At 42.0% G+C, this 15,356-nt stretch overlaps 1 protein-coding gene across 1 annotated transcript in view; it reads right to left on the bottom strand.

Annotated features, from left to right (window-relative positions):
• DOCK2 (dedicator of cytokinesis 2) overlaps positions 1-13,758 on the bottom strand; it is a 499,444-nt gene extending 485,686 nt beyond the window's left edge. The window contains exon 1 of the mRNA XM_075900153.2: positions 13,491-13,758. Coding sequence (XP_075756268.2) covers positions 13,491-13,533 — 43 coding nt within the window. The 5' untranslated portion in view covers positions 13,534-13,758. The remainder of the gene's footprint in view (positions 1-13,490) is intronic.
• Positions 13,759-15,356: the final 1,598 nt, after the last annotated feature.

Raw genomic sequence — 15,356 nt, 5'->3', positions numbered from 1 at the left:
AAAGGGAAAACCAAATAGGCAGAACTGGTAATCTATAAGCAACTAAAGATTGGATAGTTAAACGAAGCAGATAAGGATCATAGTATAGAAGTTAGATAGGAAGGGTATTAACGCAAGAATCTACACAGACAAAGAGCTGTTAGCACTTTCATTGAATGTTAGGTTGATAATGTCCCTGCCATCCATTATCTTGATTGAGGAGGCCATCAAAGTGAGAATTGAATTCATGGATGAATTGTAATTCCAACACCTCTCTGTGTACTTGGCTAATAGAATTGGTTTGTGACAAGACAGCCACTTGAAGATCTTTTAAAGAGTGATTAGGTAGATTGAAGTGTTCCCCAACAGGTTTCTGTATGTTCTCTTTACATTTATCTGATTTACATTTAGAGATTATATTGTACTCCAAGTTTAGCAGTGCCTTCTAAATGCACATCTCTGAAACTTGTTAGTTCCCTCCCGCATCACATGGCCCAGAGCTGGAAACCTAATACTGAAGCAACACAAATTAAAGCATGTCCTTCTCTGAGAGGAAGGAGTATTGGCTGGTGTTAAAAAGCCAGGACTGCACATACTATGAAATCTTGAGCATCTAACTCACTTGTGTCTTGGTTTCCCATCTGTAAAATGAATCTACTGATGCTTTCATACAGCTCTAATCAGGTTTAATTCATTACTGTTCATGAATTGTTTTGGGATCTTCCCTGGATGCGCAAGTTAATATTACTGAACTCAGCTTTCTTATATGCACATTTCCACAGCCGTAAAACTCTGATCAGTGTTTGTTTAAAGCTATTTGTTTAAAGACTAAGAAGGTTATTTTATAACCTAAAAGCCCCAAATATCTTTTCTTCTTTTGTCTTACAGAACTTAAAACCTCAGGGTTTTGTGGTACAATTATAGAAACCATCGAGTCCTACATACGTGCAATACAAAATGGTTGTTTATTCATTTGGATGTAGATGACCAAAAATCATTCCATTAAACATCGCTTGGGTATGCGCTTGGGCTCAGGTTAGCAAAAGAAATGTTAAAACTATTTGGAAAATGTAAACCTTTGCAAATTACTGTATCCTTTTTGGTCCAACAATCTGTTACCTGCTTCCAATTCTTTTACTACAGAAATAATCAGAAGCAAGTAAGCTATCCATGTCTTTTCACACTTTTTAATTCAATTTTCCATCAGTTGCACTCTTCGATTCTAGTTCTTATATCAGACTGGCCCACTAGTTAAATTACTACTGCTTTTATGACATAACCATGGAAACCAGTACCATTTAAATATTTGTTACATTTATCAGGGATAGTCTAGACCAGTGGTTCTTAACCAGAGGTGCACGCACCCACGGAGGGTGAGATGCCCTTTCTGGAGGTGCAAGACGTGCCAGATTTTGTGATATCTCTTAGGTTTAAAGAACTGACCTACTTCAACAATTTTTAATAAGGGGTGTGAGAACATATTTTGAAAACCAAAGGGGTGCAGGCTGCAGTAAGGTTAAGAACCACTGGTCTAGATAGTGCTTGGTCCTGCCAGGAGATCAGGGGACTGGACTCAAAGAGGTCCCTTCCGGTTCTAGTGTGCTATGAATCTAAGGCAACCTATGTCCAACACTGGGTCCTAGAGCTAGAAACAACTCTTGAGCCTTCAGGTGAATGGACTCCAAATTCCTTTTCTCTCATTCCCAAACAAAAATAAGTATTTGGGGCTCCTGGATACGAGTTACTACAAAGATGATAATTATTACTCTAATTATTTTCCTATTGACCATAAATTAAGCTTGAAAGTCCAGACAGTGGAAATAGAATGGAACTTCTTGAGCCAAGTTTTCCTTGGGGGTAACTATGACCAGGGGTGCTGACAGGATTGACAGGCCCCTAGGCAATGTGAAGGGGCGGGGCCTCAGGTGGAAGGGGCGGAGCTGGGACAGCCAGCTCTCAGTGCCACCTGGACTTCACAGAGCCCTCGCTTCCCTCCTCCCCCCCCCCCCACCGCTGGCCCTCAAAGCCAGCCAGAGCATGTGGCACAGGGCTCTGGAGTGCACCGTGCAGAACTCCGGCAGCAATCCCAAAGGGCCTTGGGCTTTGGCTGCCATGTAGTAGCAGCAGCAGTGGCTCGGAGCCCCGGGCCCTTTAGAATCACTGGGACCTGGGGCAACTGCCCCCTTTGGAAACTTGTGATCAGGAGAGATCCCGGATAAATGAAAAAAGGCAAATGAAAAAAGGCCCATCTTTAAAAAAGGGAAGAAGGACAATCCAGGGAACTATACACCAGTGAGCCTTACCTCAGTCCCCGGAAATATCATGGAGGGGATCCACAAAGAATCCATTTTGAAGCACTTGGAAAAGGGGAAGTGATCAGGAATAGTCAACATGGATTCACCAAGGGCAAGTCATGACTAACCAATCTGATTAGCTTCTATGATGAGGTAACTGGCTCTGTCGATGTGGGGAAGTCAGTGGATGTGATATACCTTGACTTTAGCAAGGCTTTTGATAGTCTCCCACAATAGTCTTGCCAGCAAGTTAAGGAAGTATGGATTGGATAACTGGACTGTAAGATGGACAGAAAGCTGGCTAGACTATCGGGCCCAATGGGTAATGATCAACAGCTCAGGTGGGTGGTCAGTTTCAAGCGGAGTGCCCCAAAGGTTGATTCTAGGGATGGTTTTGTTCAACATCTTTATTAATGACCTGGATTGCACCCTCAGCAAATTTGCAGATGAGTCTAAGCTAGAGGGAGAGGTAAATAGGCTGGAGAGCAGGGATTGGATCCAGAGTGACCTATACTAATTGGAGGATTGGGCCAAAAGAAATCTGATGAGGTTCAACAAGGCCAAGTGTAGAGTCCTGCACTTGGGATGGAAGAATCCCCAAAATAGTTACAGGCTGGGGACCGACTGGCTAAGTAGCAGTTCAGCAGCAAAGGACCTGGGGATGAGAGCTGGATATGAGTCAACAGTGTGCCCTTGGTAGCCAAGAAGGCTAATGGCATATTAGGTTGCATTATGAGGAACATTGCCAGCAGATCTAGAGAAGTGATTATTCCCCTTTATTCGGCTCTGGTGAGGCCACATCTGAAGTATTGCATCCAGTTCTGGGCCCTCCACTACAGAAAAGATGGAGACGCACTGGAAAGGGTCCAGCAGAGGGCAACCAAACTGATTAGGGGGCTGGAGAACATGACCTACGAGGAGAGGTTGAGGGATTTGGGCTTATTTAGTCTACAGAAGAGAAGAGTGAGGGGGGATTTGATAGCAGCCTTCAACTTCCTGAAGGGGGATTCCAAAGAGGATGGAGAGAGGCTGTTCTCGGTAGTGACAGATGGCAGAACAAGGAACAATGGTCTCAAGTTACAGTGGGAGAGGTCTAGGTTGGATATTAGGAAAAACTATTTTACTAGGAGGGTGGTGAAGTACTGAAATGGGTTACCTAAGGAGGTGGTGGAATCTCCGTCCCTAGAGGTTTTTAAATCCCAGCTTGACAAAGCCCTGGCTGGGTTGATTTAGTTGGGATTGGTCCTGCTTTGGGCAGGGGGCTGGACTGAATGACCTCCTGAGATCTCTTCCATCCCTATGATTTTATCATTCTTTGTTCTCTCCCTCCCCTCTGCCCCCGACCTGCTTGGCAGTCCCAACTATGCCTAGAACTTGGATTGCTCATTGTTCTCCAAAAAGCTTCAGTATTAGACTTTTTTAAGCAGGAGTCATAGCTGAGACAGGCCCAGGAAAAGCAGTGGAAGGAAATAGTGGGCAACAGAAGTTTAAAAAAGAAAAATAATCTTTTCTAGGGTCACTGAGCCTCTTCCCAACACCTCAGCAGTGAAAACTCCTTTAACCAGGTTAGAACAGGAAGATTGTCCTGGCTGCATGTTGGCCATGAGAGTGAAGTCGGATCCCTATTAAAAGTTATTTCCTACAAAAATTTTCAATCCTGTTTTGCCCTGACAGTCTACATGTTCACCTGTCTAGATTCCAGACACTACAAGGAACTGAGCAATTAACAGATCACAGGACAAGTACAATAGAATATGCTTGTTACACACAGCACTTAATATCTCAAAATGCTTTGATACCATACAAGTGTTGACAACCATTTTGATGTACAAGTTTAACAGCTGTACACTGCCACTCCACACTTTAAAAGAACTGTCCATTTATTAAAGGGATATGAACTGAAACTGTAAGGCTAAGCTTCCAAATTGATCTATCATGAAATTATAATACTTGGAAGGAAAAATATCAGTTTTATTTTTATTGGCATATTTTGCCTCTCAATTTCTGTAATAGAACTTTTCATTTGAGAAAAATACATCGATAGCATCCTTTCGAAAACTGCCTATTTTTAAAGTTCAATTATGTATCACCATACTCTCAAAAATGAGAAATACTTTGTATGTGCCTTGTATAATAATGCTACAATTTTTGTTTGAAATAGCACTCACAACGCCATCTAAGGGGACACATGAGCTATTAATCTTTATTTCCAGACCAGTGCTTCATTATCCTGTTAGGTGCAGAGTGAAGTTAATCAAACTTCACCAGCAATGTTCCATCTACTGTAGCAAAGAATTGTAGCAGTCAATAACAAGTATTACAAAAGCCACAAAATTGCTTTGGCATATGAATGCCTTTCCCATCTCTGAGGTCTAGATGCTCAACTTCTGAAGAAAATGTAGTTTCTGCAACAAATTACACCATTCCCCTTTGATGATTGCACCAACCAAAACATATTTTGAACCATTTTCACACGACTTTGACCATCCTAGTAATACAGTCTATATTATACACCTTCTAATCATTCTGCACCATTCTTTCATTCTAAAATTATCCTCTAAAAATCTCTATACTGGAAACTAAAGCCACAAAGGCACTCCAGTCTGGGACAAAATTCAACTGCTGTTAATACAGAGCAACAGAACACAAGAGCTAAGCATAGTAATACTAGAATAAGGTTCAAAAGTTGCAGAAGTTCAAGGAGAAGGAACACAGTTATTTTTAACACATTTACCTCACTCTTTGCTCTCAGGCTCACCCTTCCCAGGAGTCTCTGGCACCCTGCTCCAGCCAACTGTGTGGCTTCCTGCTTTGAGCAGTAACCCCAAGGCTGCCTTCCTAAACACCTGTCCTACCCCCTTGCTACACTCCACTGTAGCTTCCCTTCCCCTAGCACAGCCTCTGCCAAACACTCGCTTCCTGTGCATCTTAGCAACCATGGAACTACCATGCTTTCCAATCCAGTCAGGCATCCAAGAGGACCTTCCCTTTAACTACAAGAACCCAGAGTGAGACCAGGGATATGAGACTTAAATCACATCTTTGTTAGGCTACATCTACACTGTAGCACTATTTTGAGAGGGATCCCGAAATGGTTATTCGCCTCTTTTGAGCACGCCCATTATTTCAAAATATCATGGGCTCACAATTCCAATGTCCTCCTTCCAAGAGGAATAAGGGACGTATCGGAATAGTGATTTATTTTGAAATAAGTGCGGTGGAGGCAGCGTCAAATTTCAAAATAATCTATTTCAAGCTCTGGGTGCTGTGTAGATGCACCCCCTCATTTACATGACTCTTGCCCACTGAGCATGCAAACCCCGTGCACCTGCATCAGGCTGGAAACTCCCGCATTCTGGGACACCTCTTGGAAGGGCATAAGAAGTAAAGTTCCACAGGGGTCTGTTCTTGGACCAGTTCTGTTCAATATCTTCATCAACGATTTAGATATTGGCTAGAGAGCACACCTATTAAGTTTGCAGATTATATCAAGCTGGGAGGAGTTGCAACTGCTTGGAGGATAGGGTCATAATTCAAAATGATCTGAACAAACTGCAGAAATGGTTTGAAGTAAATAGGATCAAATTTAATAAGGATAAATGCTAAGTACTCCACTTGGGAAGGAACGATCAGTTTCACACATACAGAATGGGAAGCGACAGTCTAGGAAAGAGTACTGCAGAAAGAGATCTAGAGGTCATAGTAGACCACAAGCTAAATATCAGTCAACAGTGTGACACCGTTGAAAAAGAAGCAGTTATTCTGGGATATATTAACAGGAGTATTGTGAGCAAGATGCGAGAAGTAATTCTTCCACACTACACAGATTAGGCCTCAATTGAAGTATTGAGTTCCAGGCACCGAATTTCAAGAAAGATGTGGAAAAAATGGAGAGTGTCCAGAGAAGATCAACAAGAATGATTAAAGGTTTAGAGAACAAAAGTTATGAAGGAAGGCTGAAAGAATTTGGCTTGTTTAGTTTACAAAAGAGAAGACTGAGAGGGGACACGATAGCAGTTTTCAAGTACCTAAATGAGTGTCACAAGGAGGAGAGAGAAAAATTGTTCTCCTTGGCCTCTGAGGATAGGACAAGAAGTAATGGGCTTAAAGGGCAGCAAGGGAGGTTTAAGTTGGACATGAGGAAAAAGTTCCCAACTGTGAGGGTGGTTGAACACTGGAATAAATTGCCCAGGGTGATTATGGAATCTCCATCTCTGGAGATATTTAAGAGCAGGTTGGAGAGACACCTGTCGGGCGGTTTAGATGGTGCTTGGTCCTGCTGTGAGGGCAGGGGACTGGACTTGAGGACCTCTGGAGTCCCTTTCAGTTCTAGTATTTTATGATTCTATGATCTATCCTGGACCCCTGAGCAGACATGCTGCTCTCTTATTCTCTGGTGCACTGCTAGACAAATGCCACGTTTTCTTTGCTCTCCTACTCCCATCTAACACCTCACACAAATGGCGCAAATCTATGGCTGAAAAGTGTATCCGCAGCTATTTGTGTAAACAGCGCTTGTTTTGTAATGAAAGAGGTGCTGGGATTCAAGCAATTCTTTTCCTTTTATAATGGACATGGGAAGCTCAGAAGTACCATGCCTCTGAACTGCTTAGCCTACAGGTACCAGGGCTAAGCCCTGGCACAAGTTAAGCACTGCGTGCTATAAAACCACAGCTACCTCATAGGGTCAGCACACACCAAGGTGTCTGGAAGGCGCTGAGTACAGAAACAGAACAAAATGCTCCTCTCCTTACTAAGAACCACATCTTGGCTTGGCCATTACTTAAACCTCATTAGATGACACTTTAGCCTTCATTTCCCAAGGCTGACCAACTTAACCACGACAGAATGTACAGAACCAGATGTGTAGTCTCCATTCTATTTCCTTCCAGACTCAGAGGCCAGATCAATAGAAAGTCTCTTGAGTAAATCCCCTCAACTAGAGTCCAAAGGCAAGGCCAATCTGATCTATGGGTCGCTAGCCAGAAAACTTTGGGATGCAGCCCTGCGTGGGGATGAAATTTGCAAGAGTTATCACCCTGGAAACTGTCGTTTATATTAACACATCTTTTGCCTCTCTAACCTCAGATCTCTTACACTGTGTCTAGACTACATGCCTCTGTCAGAAGAGGGATGTAAATGAGGTACTTCAAAAGTGCAAAGGAAGCGGGGATTTAAATATCCCGTGCTTCATCTGCATAATTGCGTCATGGCGCTCTTTCGAAAAAGTGCCATTTCAAAAGTAAAACCGCAGTCTAGAAAGATCCTGTACAGGATCTAGACTGCGGTTTTACTTTCAAAATGGCACTTTTTCTAAAGAGCACCATGACACAATTATGCAAATGAAACACGGGATATTTAAATCCCCACGTCATTTGCACTTTCTAAGTGCCTCATGTATATCCCTTTGCCAACATAGGGATGTAGTCTAGACACAGCGATATTTACGTCAGTCTCCTCATAACTTGGACCTTACCTCCAGAAGGGATGTCTGGTTAGAGAATATGGCAATTACCTCCCCATCTCTCATTTCCTAATTAGTCCATTTCCTGCGGGTATAAGGCAGAGTCCACTCTCTCTCCCTGTAAATTCTTTTTTCAAAAGCCCAACTTCATTTTAATTCCAAAATATCCTTAGAGCACCTTAACGAGAAGCAGAAAAGTAGGATTAAATGTGACACTGCCCTTCTCTCACTCATTGCTGCTATGTACTTAGTTCTCAGTTGGCATCTTGGTTTCCATCATCTCTCCCACATCTCTTGGGTTTAACTGTATGTGACAGATGAAGGAGGGGGAAGGGAAAAGAAGCAGGATATCAGCAGGGATGAGACATGTGAGCTCAGACAAGTTGTGAGCTATGCCAGATGGAGGGAAAGAATTATTAAAAGCCCACATAAGCCTTGGCTTCGGAGGAGGGCAAACGGTGCTGCTGCTTTCACTATAACCACCACCAAGTGTAGCTTTGCAGAACTTCTATGTGCCTTGACTTGTCCATTATCCAGGAAAGCCTTTACTGAACTCCGCCACCCAGTAGAATTTTTAGATGGAAGTGAGTTCTACCTGCTTCACATAGCTCAGGGGTGGCCAACCCATTTAACAGAGCCACACCAGAATTGTTGACCAAAAAAAAAAATGCTATCACTTTAAGAAACAAGCTTAGGCTTTTAGATATCAGGCTCCTATCAACCGCGCCATTTTGAATTGCACGGGAGTACGGGGGGAGTGACGGCCTTCTGGGGGGGTGCAGGAGCGGCTTCGCGAGCCACACTTTTGGGGGAGAAGAGCTGCATGCATCTAGTGAGCCACGGGTTGGCCACCCCTGACATAGATGATAGATATCTTTCCAAAAGCAAAATGTGTGCATTTTAGTGCTTGCGTGGCTGGTATTTTATTGTTCTCAGGACAGCTTCTTTCTGAATGCTGATCCGGTCTTTCCCTGTCCAGCTTATGAAGTAAGATATTATCTAAATATACAATAGGTAGGCTGTGTCTAGACTAGCAAGTTCTTCCGCGAAAGCAGCTGCTTTTGCGGAAAAGCTTGCCAGCTGTCTACACTGGCCGCTTGAATTTGCACAAGAACACTGACAATCTACTGTAAGATTGACAGTATTCTTGCGCAAATACTATGCTGCTCCCGTTCAGGAAAAATCCCTCTTGCGCAAATGTATTTGCGCAAGAGGGCCAGTGTAGACAGCTAAAAACTGTTTTGCGCAAAAAAGCCCTGATGGCAAAAATGGCTATCGGGGCTTTCTTGCGCAAAAGCGCGTCTAGATTGGCATGGACGCTTTTCTGCAACAAGTCCTTTTGTGCAAAAGCATCCATGACAATGTAGACGCTCTTTTCCGCAAATGCTTTTAATGGAAAAACTTTTCCGTTAAAAGCATTTGCGGAAAATCATGCCAGTCTAGACACAGCCGTATTGTATATTTATGACAACAGGTTATTTTCCATCCATTTTATAAAAATATTTTATTGATAAAGCATCCCGATGAAAATGCATACAACAGCCTCAAGAACACAAAGTGGTAAGGGGCTCTAGACTGGGGGAGTACCTGGATTGCATTCCCAGATCTCCCATTCACCACAGTACAATTAATGCATTTGCATGACATTCTGGTATTTCAGCATTATCCCCAATTACTAAATAAGCTAATCGGCAAATATTACACCACAGCCCCTTAGTCATACCCAATATACAGAAACCACATTTCAAAGCAGATGTTTGCATCTCTTTTTCAAGGTTGGATATAATATAGCATTCTGTATGTTGATTGCCTGGTAGGCCAAATTGGATTAAAACCAGGCCATAAAGCTTGATGAAGCTTTTCTATAACAATGAGCTTAATCCAGTTTGACCCATAGGAAATCATGCATAGTCAATACTGCATAGTGCTTGCCCTATGTTCTATTACGCTATTCTTAACTCAAACAAAGTCTTTGCAGATTGTCATTAGAGAAAAAGCAACAATACAGCTGCTGTTTCACTGTTGTAGATAGCACTTGTTTGCCTTATTGAAACAAATATGTGTACTGTGCACTTATCCTCTGCTCTCAAATGCCAGTGAGTTACCATCATACACTTTACATAAGCATGTAGTAGTCTGTGCCACTCTAACTTTCCCATGTTTTATGTTGCTAGTATTTCTATTCTATTATTCGCACTCACTGTCAGTTTGTCTTAATCAAAACCGCAACAGTTGTGTCTTTGAACTAATCTGGGGAGAAGTTCAAATGATAAATGATTCACTGAGTCCTTAATCTGAGGCAGGAAATGAATTGGAGATAAAACTATTTCATACTTGAAAATGTGTCTTGTTCAAAAATTCTTCAGTTATTTCCTCACTATTCTACTGTAATTGTGTGTTATTGCCCTGATGTGCTCTGTATGTAATGGTAATCAACTATTTTTCTCTCAGGCCCAATCTAGATTAGACCCGAAAGGTTGTCTTAAGGTATGCAGCTCCAGCTACGTAAATAATGTTGCTGGAGTTGATGTACCTTAAAGTGAGCTTGTCGCCCTCTCCAGAGTGGGAGGTCTATGGGAAAAAATGCTCCCATCAGCTTCCCTTACTCCTCAGGAGGAGTAGGAAAACAGGCACCAACTCAGCATTTGATTTAATGGGTCCTTACTAGACCTGTTAAATCAAATGCCAGAAAATCGATCTCCAGCACAGCAAGTAGAGACATGGCCTCAGTTGGACCTATGCCCCTTTCTCTCCCCCGCCCCACAAACATCCTCTGCCTCCCAACTATTAAGATTGCAGTTTACTCATTTTGTTGTCATAGTAGACCAAGTAGTAGAATACTTGCACGCAATGCAAATAAACACATTGACTTCAAGTACATGTAAAAATAACGAAAACATGATTAGCCATGTAAACACCCATAATTCCATCTCTCTGATGTGCTTCTTGCATTCCAACCCCTGTCATGTGCCCAGGTAACAGATTTAAAGAGAAGCCAACAACCTTATCTGGAAAAGATGATGCTGAACAGGTGTTAAGTTTCATTTTAGGCAATAAAGGATTTTCTGTCGTTTTCAGAGACAACCCTAGAAATTTGGGTTGATACAAGATAGAAATAAAGGGCAGCTAACACACTATTATTGTATCATCTGTGATTTAATTGCCTAGGCATTCATTTTGTCAGACTGACACTTAAGATTTTATTCTTGTACTAAAAGTAGAAACATTTTTACTTAACAATTTCAGGTATAATAACTAATTACGTATTTTAGGCTTATCAAAATACCTTACTTTAAAATGTCACTTGCCTTGGTTATATTTTAAAGGGCACTTCAGCTGATGCATTTAAGGTGCTAAAACAATATAGTTTTCATGATGGTAAGTTGTTAGGAATTCTAATGTATTAGGCAAAAAAGTTATATAGCTAAACTCTGAGAAGCCTTTGCTGGCAAGGGTAACACCGAAACAACAGTCACAAATCTGAGCAACCGATTGTCATGGAGCAACTGTGGACCAACATTAGAAATCTTTGTATTTGTGGATAAATCAGTTCAGTAATGATACAGCTTTTATATACAGATTAATATATTAATTGAACAAGAAACCTTTGCTAAATGAAGTATTGTTTATTTTATATACTAAAAAAAGATGTGTTATATTTCAGCTAACGAACAGAACAGGTGGGATTCAAATTGTTGCTGTGGTAAATCTAGCCAACATTACAAAAAGATTCCTCCAATCACACACAACTCTTAAAAACCATAATGTGTGTTCAGTGACCACATACTTGGAAGCTGAAGCCAGACAAATTCAGATTAGAAATAAAGTGCATACTGAGTGTGATTAACCTTTAGAACAAACCATTACGGTAAGCAGTGGATTCTGCATCTCTTGATGTCTTTTAGTCAAGAGTGGGTGCCCTTCTGAAAGACATGTTTTATTCAAACATATATTGTTGCTGTCAGTGTAAGGGTACCTGGTTAAATGTAATGGACTATGATACCCAAAAGCTTAAGCTAGTTGATCTAGTTGCCTCTTCTGTCCTTAAAAGAATCTACCAATTATTAGTCTTTACTCTGACTAGTGTTACAAAGAAAAAACTGAGCACATCTAGAATGGCAATGTTGTCTACAAAAACAAACAAACAAACAAACCTCAACACAGACTAAAGACATAAGTTATTTTAACATGCATGAGTGATTTAAATCATTTCAATCTATATACACCCAAGCAGTACACTCTGATTATCAACTTCTGGATGTTAAGATGCAATATCCTACACAAATCCAGCTGTCAGAGGGCAGATGACCAGTGAGCCAGAACATAGAAGCTAAAAGTTCCATGTTTCTGCTTTCCATCCCCCACCCCCTTTCCAGTGAAACAGAAAATCGAGCTTCTTAGTCCTTGGTTTTGCAATGGAAACTACCACCAGTACTGAATACTTAGATTTCACAATTTTACCACTTCTGTGCACAGAAATTGAAAAAGGAGAAACTATTTTGCTTTTGCTTTTATTATTTACTTTTGGAAATTAAGAATTATTTTACTACATGCAACTATCAGTCTCTGTCATGTGCACTGCAGAGTACTCTGTTCTCTCTTTTTTTAAATTAAATATTATGCTGATGTGCATTTTAAGGTTCCTTGTTATCAACAGCAGACTGACTACGGAGGGCAAGAGAAAGATTTTGTTGTTAATTAGTGGAAGGCACTCGAGAGACAAATTGAGTGTTTCTGTTCTGTGATTATTGTAGTTTTCTTAACGATAATTTAGTGCAATTATACAATTCCACTTAGCAACTGGAAGAACACCAGTCTGTTTTTAACCATAGAAAGCATAAATGGAAGAAGCCATCTTTCCAGCCAACACCAGAGTGTCATTCTTATTTACTAAGACAGAAGATACATAATAGAAGAACTAGAGGACACCAAATGAAGTTAATGGGTAGCAGGTTTAAAACTAATACAATAAAGTTCTTCTTCACACAGCGTGTAGTCAACCTGTGGAACTCCTTGCCAGAGGAGGCTGTGAAGGCTAGGACTATAACAGAGTTTAAAGAGAGATAATTTCATGGAGGTTAGGTCCATAAAAGGCTATTAGCTAAGGGATAGAAATGGTGTCCTTGGCCTCTGTTTGTCAGAGGCTGGAGAAGGATGGCAGGAGACAAATTGCTTGATCATTGTCTTCGGTCCACCTGCTCTGGGGCACCTGGTGCTGGCCACTGTCAGCAGACAGGCTACTGGGCTAGATGGACCTTTGGTCTGATACAGTACGGCCGTTCTTATGTTCTTTATGTTATGTACTAGACCCTTTTCCAGGAGCACTCTAAGAGCAAGTGAAGGGTTTGCACTTCCCCAGTGAACACGTACATTACTTTTCCTGACAAGCAAAGATGCTTTCCCTTTTCACCTTCCAATCATTCCTCAAGCAGCAGCCTAAATTGTTCCTCACCAGACTGCATGCGGACACCCTGAAAACCCTGGCCTGAGTCACCTGGAAGCTGTAGCATTTCCCTACCATTTTTAGAGTGGCAGCCTGATTTTCCCAGCAGTGGCAAACAATGAGGTAACAATGAGGTAAAAAAAAAAAATCTCAAATAGGCAACACAAAGTTGTCCCTGCAAGCTCTCCTTGGGGGTTGTTCCCAGACTTGCTGGTTCTTTCACATTGCACTGCAGCAAGTACCTGCCCACATCCTGCCTGAAATACGAGAGGAGGCAAAACTCGAATGGCAGACTGCCTATATTACATACCCACGCCGCTCCTCTCCTTGTCAGTCTTGCGCCACAGCGCCATTGCACGCGTGTCTGCCAGGTCCCAGAGGATGCCAGCCTGCAGCAAAGCCTCCGAATGCGAGCAGCGTACTGTTGCAGTGGTGTAAGTGAGGCCTGTGGAAGTCAAATCTGTTACCCAGCTCTCGTCAGAGGGCCTGTGAGGAAACTGGGGCTGGCTAATGCAGCTGCTACTGCTCTGCGCGCTTTGCTGCTGTTCTCAGAGGCTCCTGCTTCCTTCCTCTTTTCGAACTCTCTCCCAACGAGTCACTGCCAAAATGGCACGCCTATTGCGGGGGGAGGGGAGACCTGAAGTGGGTGTTTTCACCACAGGACATTGATGATACTATGTGAACAGACAAGGTGGAAAGGGCATCGCATCAAACACAGCATTCAGCTCTGATCCTAGTCCCATCGAAAATACAAGGCTCTGTGCCGTGTGACCTGACTAGTTTTGCAGCTCTGAACACTCAACATTTGAATCTTGTGGTGAACGTCTCTGTTCCCGTATTGTGCTATGGCCTTGGATTTTACCAACTGGCCCCGCAAGATGCGACTTAACTGTGTGGGACCTGCCATGTTTTAGCCCTGTCCTGCAAGGAGTTTCATAGTATAGGCACAGCAAGTGCAAAAATACGGCTGCAAAGCAGGATGGCAGGGGTTTGAAATATTTCATGTAAGATTTAGAGCAGTAAGTGATGAACAGTCATGCTAGGTCCTCTAGTTCAAAACAGGGACACGCTTTTATATTCCATTGAAATGTCATAAAGTCTCAGCTCAAGAAAATGGTGGATTTTTCTAGTTTACAGTCTGATCATAAAGTCCATGCTTAAAACTCCCATTGACTATAAGTTTGGGCAATTTGGGTTGGAGAACAAAGTACACATGAACTAGGACACAGATGCTTTACCTTCACTTATCTCTCTGGTCTACATAGGACAGAGGTTTAAGTGAATCCTTTAAATGAAGTTACGTTCCCAAGTGTTCGTTAGTGGGATAAAGATTTCTTTGCAGCTGCTTTAGCTTTAAACATTGCTGAAAAATGCAGCAGCTCTAATGCTAATGTGAATCCCTCATTGACAATCCTGGCAATTTCCATCCTTGTTTCATTAACATGGGCACGGGCAAACCCAGACTGCCATTCCAAGGCAGTGTGGAGCAACAATAAATCTTGTGTCAGCTTGAGTTTTGCTTTGGGGTGTGGCTGGGGGAAGGGAGACTTGTCTTCAGGAGTGTGGGGAAGAAGCCATCTCAAACAAAATTAACACCTAGTAAAAGCATGTTCCTTGTAATAACATTATGCAAATTAATTGTATAAAATTAAATTATTCAGTGAAGGCTAGAACTTTAACAGGGTTCAAAAAAGAGCTGGATATATTCATGGAGGTTAGATCCATCAAAGGCTATTTGCCAGGATGGGTAGGAATGGTGTCCGGAAGTGGGTGATAGGGGAGGATCATATGGGGATTACCTGTTGTGTTCCCTCCCTCTGGGGCATCTGGTATTGGCCACTGTCAGCAGACAGGATACTGGGCTAGACGGACCTTTGGTCTGACCCAGTGTGGCTGTTCTTATGTTGTTAGTGCAAACATGTTGCGCGTCTCTTGCCGTTTTTAGTGCCCATTCTTCCCTTACCTAGCCTAAATGTCAGACAGTCATTATTGTTTTACATAATCTTAAAACTTACTACATATAGTTATACTCAGACACAAAGGAGATGTAAAGCAATGTCTAGTTATGCTTCAATGCTTCACGTCTTGAGTAGCTGTAGTGCGTTAAAATGTGAGAGAGTGACAGCATTGTGCATTATTTCCTATAATTTATTGTGGAAGACACATCTGATGGTTT

Source organism: Pelodiscus sinensis, chromosome 16 (assembly GCF_052426305.1).
Source record: "Pelodiscus sinensis isolate ZL-2025 chromosome 16, ASM5242630v1, whole genome shotgun sequence".
Classification (NCBI taxonomy): domain Eukaryota; kingdom Metazoa; phylum Chordata; order Testudines; family Trionychidae; genus Pelodiscus; species Pelodiscus sinensis.
The sequence above is the reverse complement of the archived record's forward strand: the minus strand, read 5'-3'. Positions and strand labels throughout refer to the sequence as shown.